The sequence below is a fragment of the Poecile atricapillus genome, chromosome 5, assembly GCF_030490865.1.
Source record: "Poecile atricapillus isolate bPoeAtr1 chromosome 5, bPoeAtr1.hap1, whole genome shotgun sequence".
In the NCBI taxonomy this organism is placed as follows: domain Eukaryota; kingdom Metazoa; phylum Chordata; class Aves; order Passeriformes; family Paridae; genus Poecile; species Poecile atricapillus.
Window position 1 is genome coordinate 19,069,857 of NC_081253.1, and position 19,307 is coordinate 19,089,163.

General features: G+C 39.4%; 1 protein-coding gene across 3 annotated transcripts in view; it reads right to left on the bottom strand.

Moving 5' to 3' along the window:
* Positions 1–18,173, bottom strand: part of STK39 (serine/threonine kinase 39) — an 83,318-nt gene extending 65,145 nt beyond the window's left edge. For 2 of the 3 annotated variants that reach the window (XM_058840553.1, XM_058840552.1), the window contains exons 1-2: positions 17,911–18,173; positions 445–557 (exon numbers count right to left, since the gene is read on the bottom strand). In XM_058840553.1, the coding sequence (XP_058696536.1) occupies positions 445–557; positions 17,911–18,031 (234 nt within the window). In that variant the 5' untranslated portion in view covers positions 18,032–18,173. Of the gene's footprint in view, positions 1–444; positions 558–17,910 lie in introns of those variants that run through there. The other variant, XM_058840554.1, reaches the window with a different exon arrangement.
* Between the last annotated feature and the right edge of the window lie 1,134 nt (positions 18,174–19,307).

A 19,307-nucleotide genomic window follows, 5' to 3' on the forward strand; every position in this document is an offset into this window, starting at 1 on the left:
GTTATCATTACAAAATTATCCAACATGTTTTGGTGCTTTACACATTTTAAGGATACCTACTAATTTTTTTTTCATATTTTTAATCGGTGTTTAACCAAAGAAAAATGTATCTTTCCTCAGTATTAAAAAAAAAAAAAAAGATAGACAACCAGACAGTACTCTCTCAAAAACTGAGCTTCCAGAAAACAAGAGTTTAGGGTTTTCCCACAGTTATCCCAAGCTGATTATCCAAGATTCAGGTTTGCATATCTTGTTTTTGTGACATGAGAAAATAGACTTAAAAAAATTATATCTTTAGGGAACAGTGGAAGTCTTTCAGATTATTTTCAAATCTTTCTCTCATATCCTGCATAAAATTCTACCCTTACTCTTGGACCAAGCAAAAAACAAAGTCAAAACAGAAGGTAAGTCTCCATGTAACATATTGCCCCCTTATTTACTTACAAGTAATTCATCCATACTAGTTTGGCATTTTTCTAAGTTGATCCTCTTTATTGCTACACGTTCTTGCCTGGGTTTGCAGAGCGCTGCCTGGACAACTGCCGTAGCACCGCTACCTGAAAAAGGGCAGAGAAGGAACAGTCTTGAATTAAACCAGTGACTAGCATGAGAAGCCCATACTGACAAAGAACTTCAAATCTGATGTCTATCCTTTTTGCTTTGTTTTTCCTTTGTGCTTTCCCCACATGCATACCTTTCCACTAGCAAGACACCTTTCACACTTCTCAGATGGAAAGAAAAATCTGAAAGTTTCTTTTCGCATGCAACAAAAAATTCCAGAGTCAACAACTTAAAATGATATGCTCATTTATGAAGACATAACCACCACCTCAATGCATTTCGTAGTTTGGAAACCATTACACTTCTGTCTTTGGACACATCTGCTTTAATCAAGAACATGGCCTGCACGGTTGATACATGGAGGGGTGAGTACTGTGCTTAATCAAATGTTATTTCTTTCTCTTCTTTTAGGTCAGTCCCTGTTTAACCAGTTTTTTGTTACCCTATCCAATGAACAGAAAAAAATCAATAATCTGTACATGCCAAATCTTCTACAGTTCCACCAGTGTTCCTGCTCATTCATTGTGACTGGAGAAACACCCTACAAGGAGCATGCTGATCCTTGTGAAGAGCACAGGAGGCACGAGTATCGCGCCAACAATGAGAAGATGCAAGTTACTGAATGGCCCAGCAGAGAAAGTCACTCATGTTTACATGGCATGCAAATCATATATGGTCACACAACAATGCTGACAACAAAGCCCAGGGGAATTAAACAAATGTGGGGGAAAGGAATAGAATAATTTTCGCTAGTATGTTTTATTTCTGAACCACAGGATTAAAAGGTATTGTTGCTTCTTTTATCAGGCACCCACTGGCATTGCCTCAGTCAGTATTGCCTCAGTAAATTAATGAAATAATTGCAAGAAATATTCAGAAGAAGTTTAGCTCAAGTTGCACATCTTGCTGCCACATCAAATATAGCAATGTGTGTTTCCTCGATTAATTACCTTGTGCTCATCCATGCAGAAATTTAAAAGCTCACAACAAGCTTCTACCTGTAATTCTAAATATTTCAATATAAATTATGGATTTCTGGTAAGTCATTCGAGCAACATGTTATACTGGCCTGCTTATAAACTATGTTCTATTTATTTGGCATGTCCTAGATGAATACAAATTGTGAATAAAAAGGCTTTTGTTGTCAAGCTCTACAAATGTGGATTCAGTTACCAGCCGACTTAAGAACAATTGGGAGCTTTTCCCTCTGCACATCTGAAAACAGCACCAGCAATACCTCATGACTGAAAGTTATTGTACATGTTTTAATTGCTATTTGCTTAGCTATTTTCATGGATTGTTGGTTCACATGATGTTTTTACTCAAATTACAAAACTTTTTAACTGTGTATGAATTTCATGTCAAAATTCTGAGCTCATCTTTAAAAAAAAAAAAGTCTCTTTAAAAAAACCTCTCAACAGGACTAACTAGTCATGTTTCTGCAGGATGTGGTCACAGACAAATATTGACATGTCCTGTTCTGTCTGCTTACAGAACAAAGCCTTTAAAAATTCCAATAATGTAGGTAATAAAAGAATGAAGAGATTTTAAAAATTAAATAAGACATTCTAAGGAAGAAGCCACCAAGTCAGCACAATTCAGCTAAGGTAAGACTCATCTACATCACTTTAATGAATTTGTCATTCAGCAGACATCAAGACACAAATTCTCTCATTACTTTGACTACACAAGTGTACATTGAAACAGGAGAAAGAGTATTTTTAGATATTAAGTATACAGGAAAAAAACCCAATATTTTCCTTATGTATCTTTTTCATCTATGCCAGTAGTTTTATCTTCTTGTTGAAAACAACCAAGACCTTTGCTTTTAAAATAGATTCATATACAAAGGCCTCAAAAAAGAAACAAAATAAGCACACAAATAATTCATTCACCAAATGCCAGGATAATATCCTGACTACTTCCTCAAGTTAAATGACAGCAAGTAACACTTCTAAACATTTTGGAAAAATTAAACTACCAAAAAAAAAGTGTATTTTTCTGTTTTCTTCTCAGACAGAGATAACCTGCAATGAGATGTTCTTCACCACATTACTAAGACGTGCTCACAATGCAAAAAGGTTTTTAGGTTTAGGTTTAGAATGAAGCCAATATACCCAGCTTCTTGTTTCTCCCGCTTTTTTAATTCTCTACACAATACAGTTTTAGTTTGAGACTAAAGTCCACTTTTGCAGTCTTTATTCTCAATTGGACCCACATACATATAAAACCTGTTTGGAAAAGCAGTTTCACATACTGAAGTAGGAGCCAGACACTGAGTAGCTATATGCCTCCTTCCTCGAAAAGTTGTTCTCTCCTTCTCTGGCTCACAAGGTAAACAACCAGGGGGAGAGATAAGGAAAACCTGCAGCTTTCACATCTGGTCAGAAGACTCCTTTTGTCTCATCTACTACACAAGCAGAAGTGTAGTGTATTCCATTCCAGAGGAGCAGCTATTAGAAACCAGACTACCCAGACAAGCATTTCAGCTGAGAGGTAACAGACTACAGAAGTAATGCACTATCTTAGAGTGAAACTAAATTGTCACAGGCAACCATTTAGCATAATAAATTAGGATCACAGAAAATGATTGCATGGATTAAAGTCAGCCACTCCTTGTCAGAAGGTAGGGCTTCTTGAGATACATTGAGCCTTGTGAGTTTCCAAAACTGTCAAAGCAGAAAATACTAACTACACCATAACCAAAGCAGAGACTGGTTTAACATCCAGTCTCTCTTCAGGAAACTGATACAGTATAATGAAAGCTCAGGTTGCATAAACCATGAAGGCTTTACATCCAGTTGTCTCCTGCAGAACAAAACAAAAGGATTACCCACGGTCAGACTCAAAAAAAAACCCAGCTTTGTAAGAACAATGGGGTTTTTCCACTACTGGAAAAGTCATTCTGCTACAGACAAGTTCTCTTTGCCAATTTCAAGAGTTAGCAGCGAAATCATGCCATTTCAGACCACATCAAGATGCCTACTACTCCTATTTCACAACAGACAACAGGTCAGAGTTTCATCTTGTCCTGGTGTTTTTCCTGCCATCCTCTCTAGTGTAAGCATGCCCCTACAGCCAACCTGTCTCTTCATGCTACAGACCATGCACTTCCTACCATCCTGTCCTCAATGCAACAGAGCCATTAGAATTGCTTTTAACCATCTGGGTTCACACAGCAGAAACCTTCCCAAGAGCTACCACATATGGCCACACTTCACCTCTTCTGAAAGGATGTAACCTAAAAGCAGTTTTCTGCATTCCACTTTGCACATACTTCACAGACAGCATATAAAAACTCCACAAATACTCATCTGTGATTTAAGCTTACCTGAACAAGTTCCTTCAAGTTGTTCTAAACTTGACATAAAGGGGTTTTTCTTCTCATTTTCTTAGAATTTAACCCTTGCAGAATCTGACTTGGCAAAGAGAAGGATATTTGAACAACTGTGATCAACAAATGACATTAACATTTTAGTTTTAACTACTTTCCACTAGTGAAGTCTCAAAAAGACAGACATTGAGGTGAGATGGCTGGACCATATCACTGGCATATTGCACATGCCCACATCTTTCATACAAGGATGTTACACTTCATTTATTCCACTATTGATAAAGGTCTGATACTTTCCAATTACATTGCCACTTATGGCACACTAGCTGTATTTGAAATAGATCACAGATATTTCTTTTCAATTTTCTTCTTCTCCTTGAAAACAAAAGTCAGTAACCTCATTAGCCCATAATCATTCATCAAGTCTCTCTTTTAGTGGCTCAGTGTTAGTCTCTACAGTATTTCAGCACAAACCTCTTTTAAAGATTTCTGCAGTTTAGGTCACTCTAACAAAAGTGACCTTCCCCAATACTACAGTGGTTCTGATTTCTGAAGAGGAGGATGAAACTTGTTGATAATGGTAAGATTTCTTGTTGACTAGGTATCTGAAGGGTTAGAGAGCAGTTGCAATTGGAGAAGACTAAATATCTCAGAATCTATAAAGTCTTACACACCAACCTATACCACCTGCATTTTTATACACTTCTTCTGCTCCCCCAACATACAGAAACCACCTATTGAATGTAGCTGATTAGTGGACACAAATTTTAAACCAGTCTCCAATCCAAGACTAAATTGTAACTATTTGTAAAAAGCCCATAGTAAATATAATAAAATCTACAAAAATGGATGAAGCAGCAATGGAATTATTTCTATTTCATCTCCGACAACATCCTAGCTCTGAAGAAGAGTCCCCTAAGTAATTCTTAAATGTAACTCCTATGCAGCGTAAGTGCAGGATTCCTTTTGCATGGAGCACAAAAACTGTGCACAAATCTAGATTAAGTTTCTACTCACGAATACATGTGAAGTTTTTTTTTATGTAACATACAAAGCACCTGTACTTACATACAAGCTGGGAAAGCTATGTTGTATGTGCTGTATGTTGCATGCAATATTGTGTAGCATATTTCCTGCATTACTAAATGTGTTACAAACCAATCAGCCCTTCAAAATACTCCACAGCAGCACTGGGCTGAACTAGTCTCTTCAGTTTCAAAAGAACTAATTCTGTTGGTGGCAAAGCAATACTTTTGGTTAACAAACAGAGAACAAAGAATGTTCAATTCCTTTTGGTTTCTAGATTTTACCCCACAATATCTAGGCAACTTTCAATATTACTCACTTTCTTTCATATTGCTTCCACTGATTAACATGGGTTATAAATCAGCCGAGTAAAGCTCACTTACACCTCCATACTGAACTCTAAATCTTTTTGAACTTAGCTTCTTGACAGAAAATGAGCCATTATTTCCCTTTACCTCTTCACATGACAAATACTTGAGTTCTTAAGAACCTCACAATAATCATGAAAATACAATTTACTGACAATTTCTGCCCACTTTGTGTTCTGAATTCATGCTGGGATCAAATCTCTCTCCTTATAGCTCACTTGGATACCACTTTGCTTATCCTAGCAATTATGACATAATTCACTTAAATACACTAAGCGTTACATGAAATCAATGCCCACACATAGAACTGCTACTTCTGCATTTTCAACATTCAACAATTAATCTCTTTAATTCCTCAATGAATTTGTTTTGCAGTTGTACAGTTGAAAACATCACTATTATGGCTACAGAACCACTGGGTTACTCAATTGTAGTATTTACTTTTTGTAGGAAAATAGCTTACACAAAATCTGAGATCCAGCTTATCCCATATTACTTTTTAAAAGCTCACTGCATAAACAATCCAGAAAAACCTCTCCAAATATGCTATACAGATATTTCTGTGATTGCAGTGAAGTCATAAATAGCCTAAATGTTGACATCAAGATGATTATGCATTACAGAAAAGTTCTGTGCAAGCATTAAGACAACCTGTGCTAAGGCTAAGATAAAGCAAGCTTCAGCATTAACCAGATATAGTATTCTCCAAACAGAAGGAAAAAGGCAGGGGGATTCACAATCAGCAATAAACCCCCACATGCATGAAAACAGCCACAGGAGGGAATGACCTAGCTTTCTGAGCTATTCTCTTTATTTTCTTGCTAAAATAGTAAAATAACTGGTTATAACAGACGTTTTGCCTGGGTAAATTGCAGAAAATATTTTGAGGTTTGCTATGATATAGCTCCCTGTGAAATATACAGAACAGAATAAAATTTTCTGCCAAAAGCATGTGAAAACAGAACTACTTTCCTGAACACAAAGGGTTCTAGCATGAGAGTATAGCAAATACATGTCAATCACAAACTAATTATTTAGGAAATAAGACAAATTGGAATTGTACAAGAAAGTAGAGCTCTACCAATGATCTGGAAAATACAAGTCTTACTTTTCTCCATCAGAGAGCTCACACACACTATACTGCAGGATCTCTTCTGAAACATCTTTCTTATCTGAAGAACAATCAGGTATCACCAGCAGCCATGGTTAAAAGAATTTTAAGAGTTCTACTCTCACAGACAAAGGTACTTCAGAAATCAGTCACTAGAAAGTGAAACCAGATATATTTAGATCTGACAAAGGTTTATTTAATAATGACCGTGTTCAGCTTTAAAATGAAAAATCTGTCTAAGTGGTGGCTTTTTGCTTTCAGACACTTTCTTGTTACGGAGACTTCTGTCTAAAGCCATACAGAGCTCAGCACTTGTCAGCTTGATACAATGCCATTGACACACTAAGATTAGACTGAGAAGCCCAAGGATGACCATTAGCTATGTTTGGGGCATTTAAGTAAACCTGTTATGGAAATGTCATCATCACAGCTGTTAAGGAAAACCTAAACAAAAGCAGTCCACTTTCAATAGGTGTTATTTTCTCCCTGACTTGACCATTAAAATAGGTGAGTCATCTAAATAAAGTTGAAAGGGAACTATCTAAGGAAACCCTGTATTATAAACATTACTCAAGATTAAATTCCTTTTGCTCTGCTCCACATCTCAAATATATTCATAAGTGTTATTTACAGGTGAGAAATGTTGATATAAAAAAATCCACAATCACTACTATTTGAGACTTTAGAGTTATCAGAGCTGGAATTTGCCTCGTGTAAATGTCAGGATAAGACTGGTGTGACCCACAGGCCCTGCTCCGGACCCCTTGCAATGTGGTTAGCATAACTAACGCCACTTCAGAAGGCAAGGAGCTATTCTCTGGGGCTGAACAGGTCAGATATGTGTTCCTTTCCCCCTTATTCTCAGGCACCAAAGGTCCTGTGAACCAAGAAGGTAAACCAAACAGATTTCTCTTTCCTCTCCCTATCAGCTTCAGGATTCCTGGGAATCACAGCATTTACTCCCTTCTGTACCAGCACTGAACATCCCAGTTCAGTCAGCAGCTGGTGACAAACCCGTCACTGGGAAGCACAACAGCATACAGAACACTAGAACTGCCCGTAACATCAAGCACTTACAAGTCCTGAGTAAGGAACTCAGACTCAAGCTCCTGGTGGACACTGAGACCCATGATCCTTGTGGCCAGAGATGCTTTCATCATCTGCTACCTCTGAAGGCTGACTCATATCTTCCAAATCATCTTCCAGTCTACATTATGATTGTTATATTCATACATCAAACAATGTATTGGGTTTTGAACCAACCTGCAGGGGGTTCCAGTAATTGGAAATAGTAAGTTAAGTTGTATTATAAATTCTATATTACTTAGTTGATAAGAAATCCTAAATTAGGATGTAGTCAGTAAGAAATCTTCCGTTGTCATAAGTTCTTTATTATGCTACTTATAAATTGTTCTAAATTAATTCTGTTTGTAGAAATCCAGTGCCACTCCAATCATAATTTCTTTGTTATAGTAAATATAATATCTTGTTAAGAAAATAAAACTTAAATTTTAACTAAATTTTGGTGCCTTCATCATTCTGCCAAGGATCCCTGAAAGAACCTCTCTGTTGCCTTAGTGATAAGCTTGATTATCAGATTCTCTGGAGAAAATAGATCTTATTCTCTGGTGCAGAGTGCATTTCATGCACTGCAAAATTATTCTGTTACATATGCTAAAAGGAAGGGTATGGGGAGAACAACCAACACACAGAAACAACTTAATAAATTCAACTTAACCAAAGAAGTAAATTAGCTAAAAACTTTTAATATCTCATAAAATGTGCTACTTAAAACATACAATACATTAATGGATATCAAATGTGAAATGCAAATAAAGTTTCTCTGCTCCAGTTTGCAATGCTTTCCTCAGAAGTTCCATGGCTTCTGGGTCGGCTTGAGGTATCTTAAAACCACTTTATACACCTAGTCTACTTACACTCCCTCCACTATCATGTTTCCACTATCATGTGATTATGAAGTAACAAAGTGTAGCATTTAAAGAGCATAATTAACTAACGGGTATGAAACTGAACTGAGCAGTGAAAAGTCAAGTTCTATAGCTGGAATGACCTCTCAATCACATTATTTTCCATATGAGCTGCCATATTAAGAAAAAAAAGTGAAACATGTTATGCATAAGGGCAAAATAAATTATGCTCTGTTTCAATATTAATTTTACTACAATTTACAGAATGTGCAGACCAGGAATTGGGAATTCAATACCACCAAGAACTAACACGTGTCACTTCAGACAGCAAAGAGGGTGTTCATCTGTACTCACCTAATGAATACCTAAAATGCCTTCACCTCCATATCAGCATATAAAGGTAACTTGTGAATTCACCAGACTTATAGACTAGAAAATACATGTGCCAATGAACAATGAATAACATTACATGTTCATTATTTGAAGAGATTTGAAGCAATACTTTTTTTTGGGCATAATGAAAAATTACTAGCTGTTAAACTAGCTCAAAGGACAGAGGAAGGGATGAAGAGCTGAGGCACATGAGGCCTTCTCCAGTTGTGGATAAACTGGAGAAATTGAGGAAAACTTTTTTTTTTACAAAAATGTTATTTTGTAATCAGATGTACCCTGGCTTCCCTCAAAGTGAAAAAGAATACAACTTCACTCACACTTCAATTTTTCAGGGAAGAAACAAAAAAGTAGCAGTCAAAGACCTTGCAATGGTCTCTCTGGCCCCGCTGCCGCTGCTCCTGCGGCACAGCCGTGCTGCACAGCCGCCCCACGCTGCAGGCAGGAGGCAGCTCCTGACATACACACCTCCTGGGGCTGCCATGGGATAAGGACAAATGTGGATCTACAGTACTTCACATGAATGTATCCAACAAACCCATATTCATCCTGCATTTTCCCAACAAAAAGCATGGAAAAGAGCAAAGGATACAACTTGATTAAAAATTTCTGGATTTTATCTGACATGTTATTATCCATTCATCCTCACATGAAAAGAAACACGGATTCTGATCATTTCATTCTCCCTGTTGTTTCATCATCAATATAGAAACCATTATTCAATATGCATACAACTCTTAAAACCTGGAAACAAAAGGACACAAAAGGCAAGACCCAGGCTGAAAAATCTCTGTATAATTATCGGAGAACTTGGTATCTGGTAATCTCGGTATATCTGGTATTGGTATGGAACCGAAAGTTACCTTACCAGGGCACCATCAGAACTCCACAGAACTCCGTTATAAAAATAGGGCAAATTGATGATTTTCTATGCTGAGTCAGATCTCCTGCCTAGAAAAAAGCTGCTAAAAAATAATTACTATTCATTTCTGAAGTAGCACTATAAACAAATTCTGGTGTTGATTTAGTCTGCATATTTTATTGTTTCTCATTTAGTTTGAAAGTAAACACTTGGAACAATTCTAATACCATGAACACAGTATTTTCCAAGTATTCCGGATGTCATCACATAGTGCATCATTCTTTTCTGAGAATGAAAAGCAGCAATCTACCAAAACAAAGGCATTATTGCTACTGTCGTGTCATAAAGATCTCTAATTAATACAGCACTGTTGAGCTGCAAATCATCTTCAGCTAGCTCTCCCCAACAAAATGTGCCTCCTAGAATCTGAGTCTACTGCGACCATACACTACAAGCAGAAAACTTGCCTGTTTCTCATATGTTGCTTCTCATGAAACAATGGAAGAGTTGGAGCAATATAAATACTATCATATCATTAAATTTTCATTAGGTGATTCTAATCTAATTCTAATGAAGTTCCTACTACTAGTCTGAAGTGGCTTAGAGTCTGGAAGCACAAGACACTAAGAAGAATAAATTATAAGCTTAAATTCAGTCCCTGTAATAAAACGCCTTCAAAGCAAAAATGTGAGAAGGAAAAAGCAACTTTATAATTAAATGGCTGTGCTTCTGAATCCAAGTATGTTGCTTCTCAGAAGTCTAAAGCAATAGCTCAAGTTTATGCTCTTCTTCATATTACTCCTAAAAGACAGAAACCATGATACAGTATTTTTCTGGTTGGTTAAATTAACTGTTTTTGTACCACTACCCTGAAGCAGGTATACTTGGCACACAGACATTCAACATGGATCTTGACCTTCAAGAGCTTTAAGTACACGATTCTTCTGAAAGCATGACTAGGAATAACAGAAAAGCTTCAAATTTTCAGTCTGCTTCTAATTCTAATTTCTCTAAGTGCAGAAGCAAAGCTCAAAAGCTATGTAACATAATCATTACATCAGCCTATAGGATATTCTCAAGTTTCATCTATATTTAACTTACAGTCAAAATACCTCAGAGGCATTTAGACATCCACAGGAATAATTAGGCTAATAAAATGATTCAGAAATTGTTATTTGTAAAGACAAAGGATTAATGGAGACAGCTAATTTATCATATTGAAGTTTCATTGAACTATTGAGTAAAGCCACATAACTAGTCAAACATCATGGGCAAAGGACTGAAAACATTAACTCCACTAATGCCACAAACTTACTACTTCAGTTAACAAATGGAGAACACTGTTCAAACTTTTCACTGAGCTCCTCTTGCTAGCAGGCCACAGGACTCTCACAAACAGCAACACAGGAAAAATGTACCTGGGGATTGTTCAGAGGGACTCTAAAACCCACCTGTTGCAGGGTAATGTTCTTACACTCACAAGCTTCAACTATGCAAACTCTTGTGCACATCCAAAGACCTTCAAACTTAGCAAGAAACAGTGAAATCTAGTAGAGCTGTCAGGATTTCATCCCACTGGAAAGGTTGTGCTATAAAAGGCAGAAATAAGGAAAAATCCACTCATTCAATACAACTCATTATTTACGTAGGGTAAGAAGTATCAACATATATTATGATTTCTTGGGGGTGGGGGGAAACTCACTTTTAATTTTGGGCACCAGAAAATGTCCTAGTGACATAATTGTTTTCCAAGTGCTGCAAGCACAATGCTCCTCTGCAACCCCTGCTCAGCAGTATCCCAGTGACTTCAGCAAACCCAAGAAGTTAACAAGAGCAGCTAACTTAATTTGATTTTTAGGGCCCATTCTTTAAACATCAAGAATTACTATTATTACTGGAAGAAAAAAAAAGCCTCTATCAACTGCTGCCTTACAGTTCCAAATTATTTTGGAAGGTCAAATGGGGGAAGAGAAAGAGAGAACCAAGGCAGTGCACACAAAAATTAAGTATGATCTAGACAAGTAGCCACTCTATGAGCCACCCACATCTCCTTTGCATGGAGAGCTAACTGTTTCTTCTCCTGAAACCAATCAGAACAGACGTGGTTTTGTTTCCAGTTAACAAAGAGAAGCTCCATTTGATAAACAGATTCTGGTAAAAAAACAACTGGTCTAGGACCTAAGAGAAAGTGATTCTTCACTAAAAGAAACAAAATAAAGCAGTTTTTAAGTTGTTTCAGAACAACATCTGACCCAATCTAAAATAGCTTTGCCAGGTCTGAACCTGGCCCCTGCCATCAAAGCACAATGCTGGCAACAAGAAACAACTCTACTCTGAAGATGCAGTCTTGCTGTTGTAACACTTAGAAAGGGACAAAATCATGTAATCCCTTCAAATTTCTACAAGCTCACCAGTAGAGTGGGTCCTCTTTTAACATTCAAGAAACTCTTCTGGAACCAGGACTTTCCAGGTTCCAGAGGTATTGGGCCTTAACTGTAAGAAGAACTTGGATGGAAGGGAAAGGGAAAGCATAAGAAGAAGAGAGACAACCAATAGGGAAAAAGCAGATCGGAAAAGCAGGAAAGCATATTTTCTATAAATCATCATTACACAGCACCAGCCAGCTGCCTGATATGTTGATATATGTTCCTTTACCCTTCCAGTTAACAAGGGAATTTTAAAACAAGGTTAATATCCTGGTTACTTGCAATCAGAAGCAATCCAAAGGAAACTTTTTTTTTTAATCTTTTTCCTGACAAGTCTGAATTCCAATCGCATGAGTTAATTATGTTTTAAAATTCACTAGATTATATAACAAAGTTTGAACATTGAATCACCTAAAGTTTAACCTCCTTGAACCTTGGCTATGTACAGCCATGTTTCCAAGCTGGGTATTTCTAACATATTTCCATTAAAAAAAAAATAATAAAAAAAAATAGCCAAAACAGAAGTCCCTTCCCCAACACTACCATGTGGAGACAAAGCAAATAATTAACAACTTCAAGATCTGCACAGCCTCATTAGCAGAACAGCACTGTGAATGTTCCACAAGGTGTTTTTAAATTGCACCATGACCACCTTTACCCTGGCAACTGAATTAAAAGCCATTCCTTATTAAAATTCTAAATGGGGATTTAATATTTCCACAGTTTCTACCAATGATTATTAGCAGACAGAAAATCTCAACCAATTATTTCCCAAAATGTAAAATTTAATTTACAAATCTAAACTCTTCCTGTCAAGCTGCAGTTGTATTAAGTTATAATTAATATTACAAAGGCTGCATTTAATATGTGCACGTACAATATGCTTAGGCTGCTGTAGTAAATTTCAAGATTTATTGGTAAGGAATAGAATTTACTTTGGAGCAGAATTAAGGTAGGCATATTTTTCTTTTTACAAAAAGTTTTGGTGCAAAGACCTTAGGTAGCATTAAGTGTTACTTATCAAATTATGCAGCTTCTCATGCAAGAATTATGGAGGTTTAGCAAGAGCAAATATAAAATTTTGCCATAGCTTTAGTTGCTAGTGTGGTATTTCATTCATCCCAGTGTGATTTAATTTACAGCACACACATAAAAACTACTGCAAAAGAAAGACCTTAAAATGTTTTAAAAAAAATACTGATTCAGCACAGGGATAAAAAATTTTGGAAAATATGAATGAGACATGAACATCTGATTAACAGAACAACAACACAGAATTGTGATTTTACCTCTAACTATAGAGAGGCTTTTCAAAACAGCATATAACACTACCAACATGAACATGGGTTCCTGAGGATCATGAACAGACATCGCTCTGACAGTCAAAGATCTCAGATAACAACAAATATAGGAGAGTCTATTCTCTGTCAGACAAAGAGCCATTAGCAATACATGCAGCAGGGGAGGGGGGAAAAAAAAAGTAAGTAACACGCCCTGGAAACACCACCAAAGACCCCAGGGCCATTAACCAAGAGCAGTTCACAGGCTGCTTGCAATAAAAACCAGAAAATCAGCAGAACAGTCTCACATGGTAACTTGTTCTGCTCAAAACCTCAACACATTTGACTTAGCAACACTGCACCTTATGAGGCAAAAAACCACAAGATATTTTTGAGCTCAAAGTTAGGAAAAAAACTAGACAAACACACAAGTTCAACTAAGGTAACTTTTTAGTGATTTGCAGCCAATATAGATAATCCGTCTCATAAAAGTAACCCTTTATTTCAATCTAATTCTGGCTGTTTCCCAGCAAAAATAATTTTCCAAGTCAGTTGCAGGAGGAGAGAAAAATATAATTCTATAATCGAAACTAGTACCCAACCTAATCACAAGATAATCCACTGTTTCTCCATAACAGAATCCACCTTCCATCCATGCAGGAAGACAATACGTTACATCTGGCAGAGAAGCATCAACTCCAAAGTAGTTTTCCAAAATAAAGTCAAAGCTACTTGATCTTACATAAACAAAAAAAACCAACAAAAATAACAAAACAAAACAACAAAATACCACCCAAAATAAAACAAAAAAACCAACCAAGACTTAATGCTGCTTTGTCTCATCCAGATGATGTAGGGCTCATTACAATTTGAAAGGTAAAAAGATGATTTTAAAAAAACTGAAAACTGAATAAAGTGTTTGTGTTGATTACCATTTAAATGCTTGTTCTGTGAAGACTTGTACCGCTTCTGTGGGAAAAAACCTCATATATATACATGACAAATTCAAAGAAATCTATTTCAGTTATTTTATTCTGAATACTTTGTTATAAAACCAAACTGCGTAAGAACACCTCTCACAGTATTGATTTTATTAGTTGCTTTTTTTAAATCTAAGTCATATTCATCTTAAAAAAAAAATAAAAAACAACAAAATCCCTTCCATACATATTAAAATCCACTGAGCATTTTAATGCATTAAAATCTGAGAAAGAGATCTCCCAGGTCTTCACTAAATTAAATCTGGCTCTACCTTAATAGCAATTACAGTTCTTATCTCTGTAACTACTGCCAGAAAGTTGGTTGGATCCTCCTTTCCTAACAATTAGGAATCCCTTTCTAAGGTCTAAGTGCTTTTATACATGGACAGCCTGTATTAACCTGAATTAATGCAAAAATTTCCTCTTTACACTATACATTCACAGAGAACAATCAGAATGTTTTTCTCCCACTCCAGAAAATATAAGCATCTAGGCATTAATCGGAAGAGCCTCTTCCTTGCATCAAACCTATCAATCACAAAGCCATGCAGCAAGTCAAACGGGGAATCTGATCCAGCAGAAAACTGACCCGGCAGAAGAACTAGTTCGCTGTCAGATCAATGCGATCCTTTCAGCAGCTGCCTGTTACAGCAGATTAAATGTATCATGAAACTGCACACAAAGAGTTTACAGAGAGCTGGCCAGCCACCTAGAAAATAACGCAGACTTGGAATAACATCTCATAAGAAGCACTCTTTAAAGCTAGTATTTTCTCCTCAGGAGACACTTGAATCTCCCAAATAAAGGATACAACTGACAGAAAATTTAAAAAAAAAAAGGGTTTTCATTGGAAATCCATAACATGTGGCCTTGGTTTTCAATAAAGCATGTGGCTAGACACAAATGAGCAATAAGAAAAGTTCATATTCTCATAGAGAAGAACAGAACTTCTCGAGCTGCTAAATCCAAGGGATGGAGATGGCCCACAAGACTAACAATTACTTTCATTTCATAATCCCCCACCGGAACTTTTAAACATTCCTAAAACAGCCATTCCTGTGTCTCTGTTTTAGTTACCAAAGAATCTAAAGTCTATTCTGTTGGGAATCAGTGTGATAAACCATTATGGTGTACCTTTCCTCCTGCAAAGCCCACAGTGGTGCTTCACTGCATGGTTATTTTTCCCATTGGGAAAGGGCTATTGCGACTGAACTCAACTCACACTACCTAGCTCCTCAGGGAGAAGTGTGTAGTGCTCTCCAGAGGTGATCACCTCTGTTTCAGCAAGTGGTAACTACTCCTGTTCACAACGCAATTAACCCTGGCATAGCACATGCAAAGGGTTGCTGCTGAACCAAGTTCAGACTGTGTCATTCTCTCCTCCCTCAGATATAAAAAAGATTATTTAAGAGTGCCTTACCATGTTCATTAAAACCAACAATATTCATCCTACAGCTCCAGAATTGTGTTAGCACGTGGTCAAACACATGGAATTTACAGGGACATTGGATTGCTTGGGGTTTTTTTAAAAAGTGGGGTGGGGCGTGTTCAGTTGGGGTTTTTTGCTATTTTTAATAGTATCCAGACTAAATTTATTCTCATAGTGAGTCTCCTGTAAATTAAGAGAACAAATAAAAGGTGTTGATGAAAAAAGGCATATTTGACTAAGCACAAGATTTTTTAGTCAAGTGGTACAAAATAAATGTCAGCAACTTTGAAAGAAAGTCATGGAAGAAGCCTAAGTTTAGTGAAATTATGGCAGGCAATTTCAATGTGTCAAAAAATCTGATTCAATATACACTGACCTCAATTTATTCCCTAGGCATTCAGTTAAATAACATCAATATTTAGAAGCACCCATAGGTAACTAGCAAAAAAGTTTCTCTACAGATCAGTATCTGCTAGTCCAATATAGCATCCACTTGTTCAATAGATGCATATAAATATATATTATCAGTCAGGATTACAGTTTACATATCAAAAGATACAAGATTTAAGTGGAAAGAATAAAGTGGAAAGGAGTTTCTAAAGGAAATTTTCACGCAGGCATTCCACAGGTACTGTAAGAGAAAACAACTATTATTTAAGTAACTCATATGACTCATATTACACCCTAGACAAGGATTAATCCAACACCTTTCAGGCCTTTTTCACCTTAGAAGAGGGATCTACTCCTCAGCAAAGATACACCTTAATGCTAACAGAATCACTTCCACTTGGCTAACTTTGATCCATTCCCCAGACTGAGGAAGATGAAGTTGTCTGTCCAGTAAACCCATACTTTTGGGGGGCCTCCACAGGCAACACTGGTTCAATTCCAAACCAAGTCAGCCACCTCCAGGGACCTGAACACCTGGACCCTCATCCTCCTTAGTCCCTATTCATAGCTTGGAAGTACGCACAAAAACACAAAGGTACCTGGGTCAACAAAAAGCCATCCCATTTTAAGGAGTACTTTTCTCAACTATTTTGTTTCTGCCTGTGGAAAATAAAAAAGCTTAATGACAAAGCTGAGTACAAGCAACTTCCAGATCAACAACATGCAGTTCTGGCTGGCATCAGCCCGACAACAATTAGCAGTTAGTATAATACTGAAGATAATCAACAGCATCAGCAGGCAAGTCACCGGGACTTTTCTCACTTAAATGGCCTTATTTGTAAGAAACAGCAATCAGAGCTGGTCTTTGCCATTTGCAGTATTTGCTAGAAGTTTAAAATGTTACATACAAATAAAAGCAAGTTTTCCCAAAGTAGATCATTAGCAACAAGCAGCATATAGGCCAAGAAACGAAAAACTTTCCATCGCACATGCTTTCAACACCAGTCAGCATTTCCCAAAGTAAAATTCAAAATAACCTTATCCAAATAAAGGGAATAGACACTGAACACTTCTGATGTGCATTAGTTGGACACACGGATAAAATGCTGAAGCACACAACCAAGAAAGTCCCCTTCCTACAGGGATATGGGAGGAGGCCAGCAGGCGGGTTAAACTTCACATGGCAAACCGGGTCTCAAAAGCAGATTGGCTGGGGTGAAAACGAAGCTGGCCTTACGTGTCACCGACAGGCATAGGGCCATGGGGCACAGGGAGGTGCAAGCAAGATGAAACAGTGAGGGAGAAGAGGAAATAGTTTAAATATCTATACGTATATATGTATATATACTGATTAAGAGAGAGTCGTCACGTGAGCAGCAGATCTACGGGTGAGATTTACCTCCCCCATGAAAGCACCGGAAAAAATGCAGACTAATCTAAGCGGATGCACGCACATGTGCGCATCCACGGACACACACAGCCTAGACACACAAAGCACACAGAGCGCATCAGAGGAGTTGCCGGGGTCCCGGTGCAAAGCAGCAGGTCAAGGCTGGAGTGACGATGCACCGCAGGACAGCGGCACCTCCACCGAGGCGCGCCGGGCGGGGCGCGGCGGGTTCCAGCAGGAGCCGCCGCCCCCCGGGGCCGCCCGCTGCCGGGCGGATAAAGTTTGCAGCAGCCGCCGCTGCAGTGCCGGGTGCGTCCGCCGCAGTGAACGAGCCCTGCCTGCGGGAGAGCGAGCGCCGGTAGGCCCGGAGCCGGCCGCGGCATCCCTGCCTGCCTTCCTTCCTTCCCCGCCCCGCCGCGCCCCCGCTCCACTGACCGATCACCTCCTGCAGCTCGTAGGCGTCCCTGCAGATGGGCCAGCCGGCGGCCGGGGCGGCGGGCGCGGGCGCCGGCTGGGGCTGCTGGACGTGGACCGGCGACTCGCCCTGCTCCGCCATGATGCTGCCGGAGCGCCCAGGCACCCGACGACCTTCTCCAAACTTCCCCTCCAGCAACACCTTTCAGCCGCGCTCTGCCTCCAGCCCGCCCTGTCCGCGCAGCCGGCCGCCCGCCCGGCGGAGGGAGGAGGCAGGGCACCGAGGGGGAGGAGGCAGAGGCGGGCGGCGCCGCCGGCCCCGGCCGCTCGCCCCGCGCCGCAGCGGAGAGTCGGAGCCCGAGCGCGGTGCCTGGGCCCGGCGGCCCCGGGCGGTGTCGGCAGAGCGAGGCGCTGCCCCCTGACGAGCCCCGGCCCGAGGGAGAGGCGCGGGCGCCCCGCGGGAGCGGCCCCGCGCACCCCGGTGCTCGCCGCCTTCCCCAGCGCCTTGCAACCTACCTGCGTGCTGGAGGCAGCTCTGGCCATCGCCCTGTCCCGCTCAGCCCGCGGCTCGCTGGGACGCTCTGTGTGTCTGAAAGCACTGCGTGCTCCCGCTCAGGGCTGAGCGTGTGCAGGCCACGGCCGTGCCGGCGGACTGCCGGACCCGCCAGGGCCGAGCGCGGGGCCGGGCAGGACCGCAGGGAGGGAAGCCGCGGCTAAAGCACCTGTTAGGCATAGCAGGCTGCTCTGGAGCACACTCAAAAATACGTGTCACTGCTGAGAGCGCTGCTGCTGCAACATGACCTGAATCCGAATTTTAGGATGTGAAGGAAGCATTTGCTTCCATCGGTGATCGTGCTGCGGTCCTGCGAAGTGTTTAAATCACCATATGACGAGTAGCCCTCTCCAGGACGGGTAGGACAGCTGCACCGTGTCACTTCAGTGCAGACACTGCCTCAGCTCCTGCCACCGAGGACTGAGGACAGTTGAAAATGCTCCCCTTGGCTAACAAGAACCAAGTGATTTAAACAAATAAGAATCATGATTAAACGTCTCTTGTGCTTCCCATTACACAGTGCAAGGTTAAAAAAGAAACCTTGGAATTAAATGAAACTCTACTGTTAATAATAGTATGAATTTTTTCTTCTACACTTTTAGTAGTGTCAAGTGTTCAATGATATAATCAGGATTTTATTCACAGTGAAGTAATTCAGAAAATAGTTACTTGTGTGGTCTACAGTCTCACTCCTACTTTGAATGCTTTGCATTTTAAGATTTATGGAGCTCTGAGGAGAAGAGTGGTAATGTAAGATTTCCATATAGTTCAAAACCGTACTTCCCGCTACAGAATGAATTTAAGGCAATTAGAACTAATACAGTATGCAAGCAGGAAAGCTATAGCACTGTCTGAAAGAAGGGGA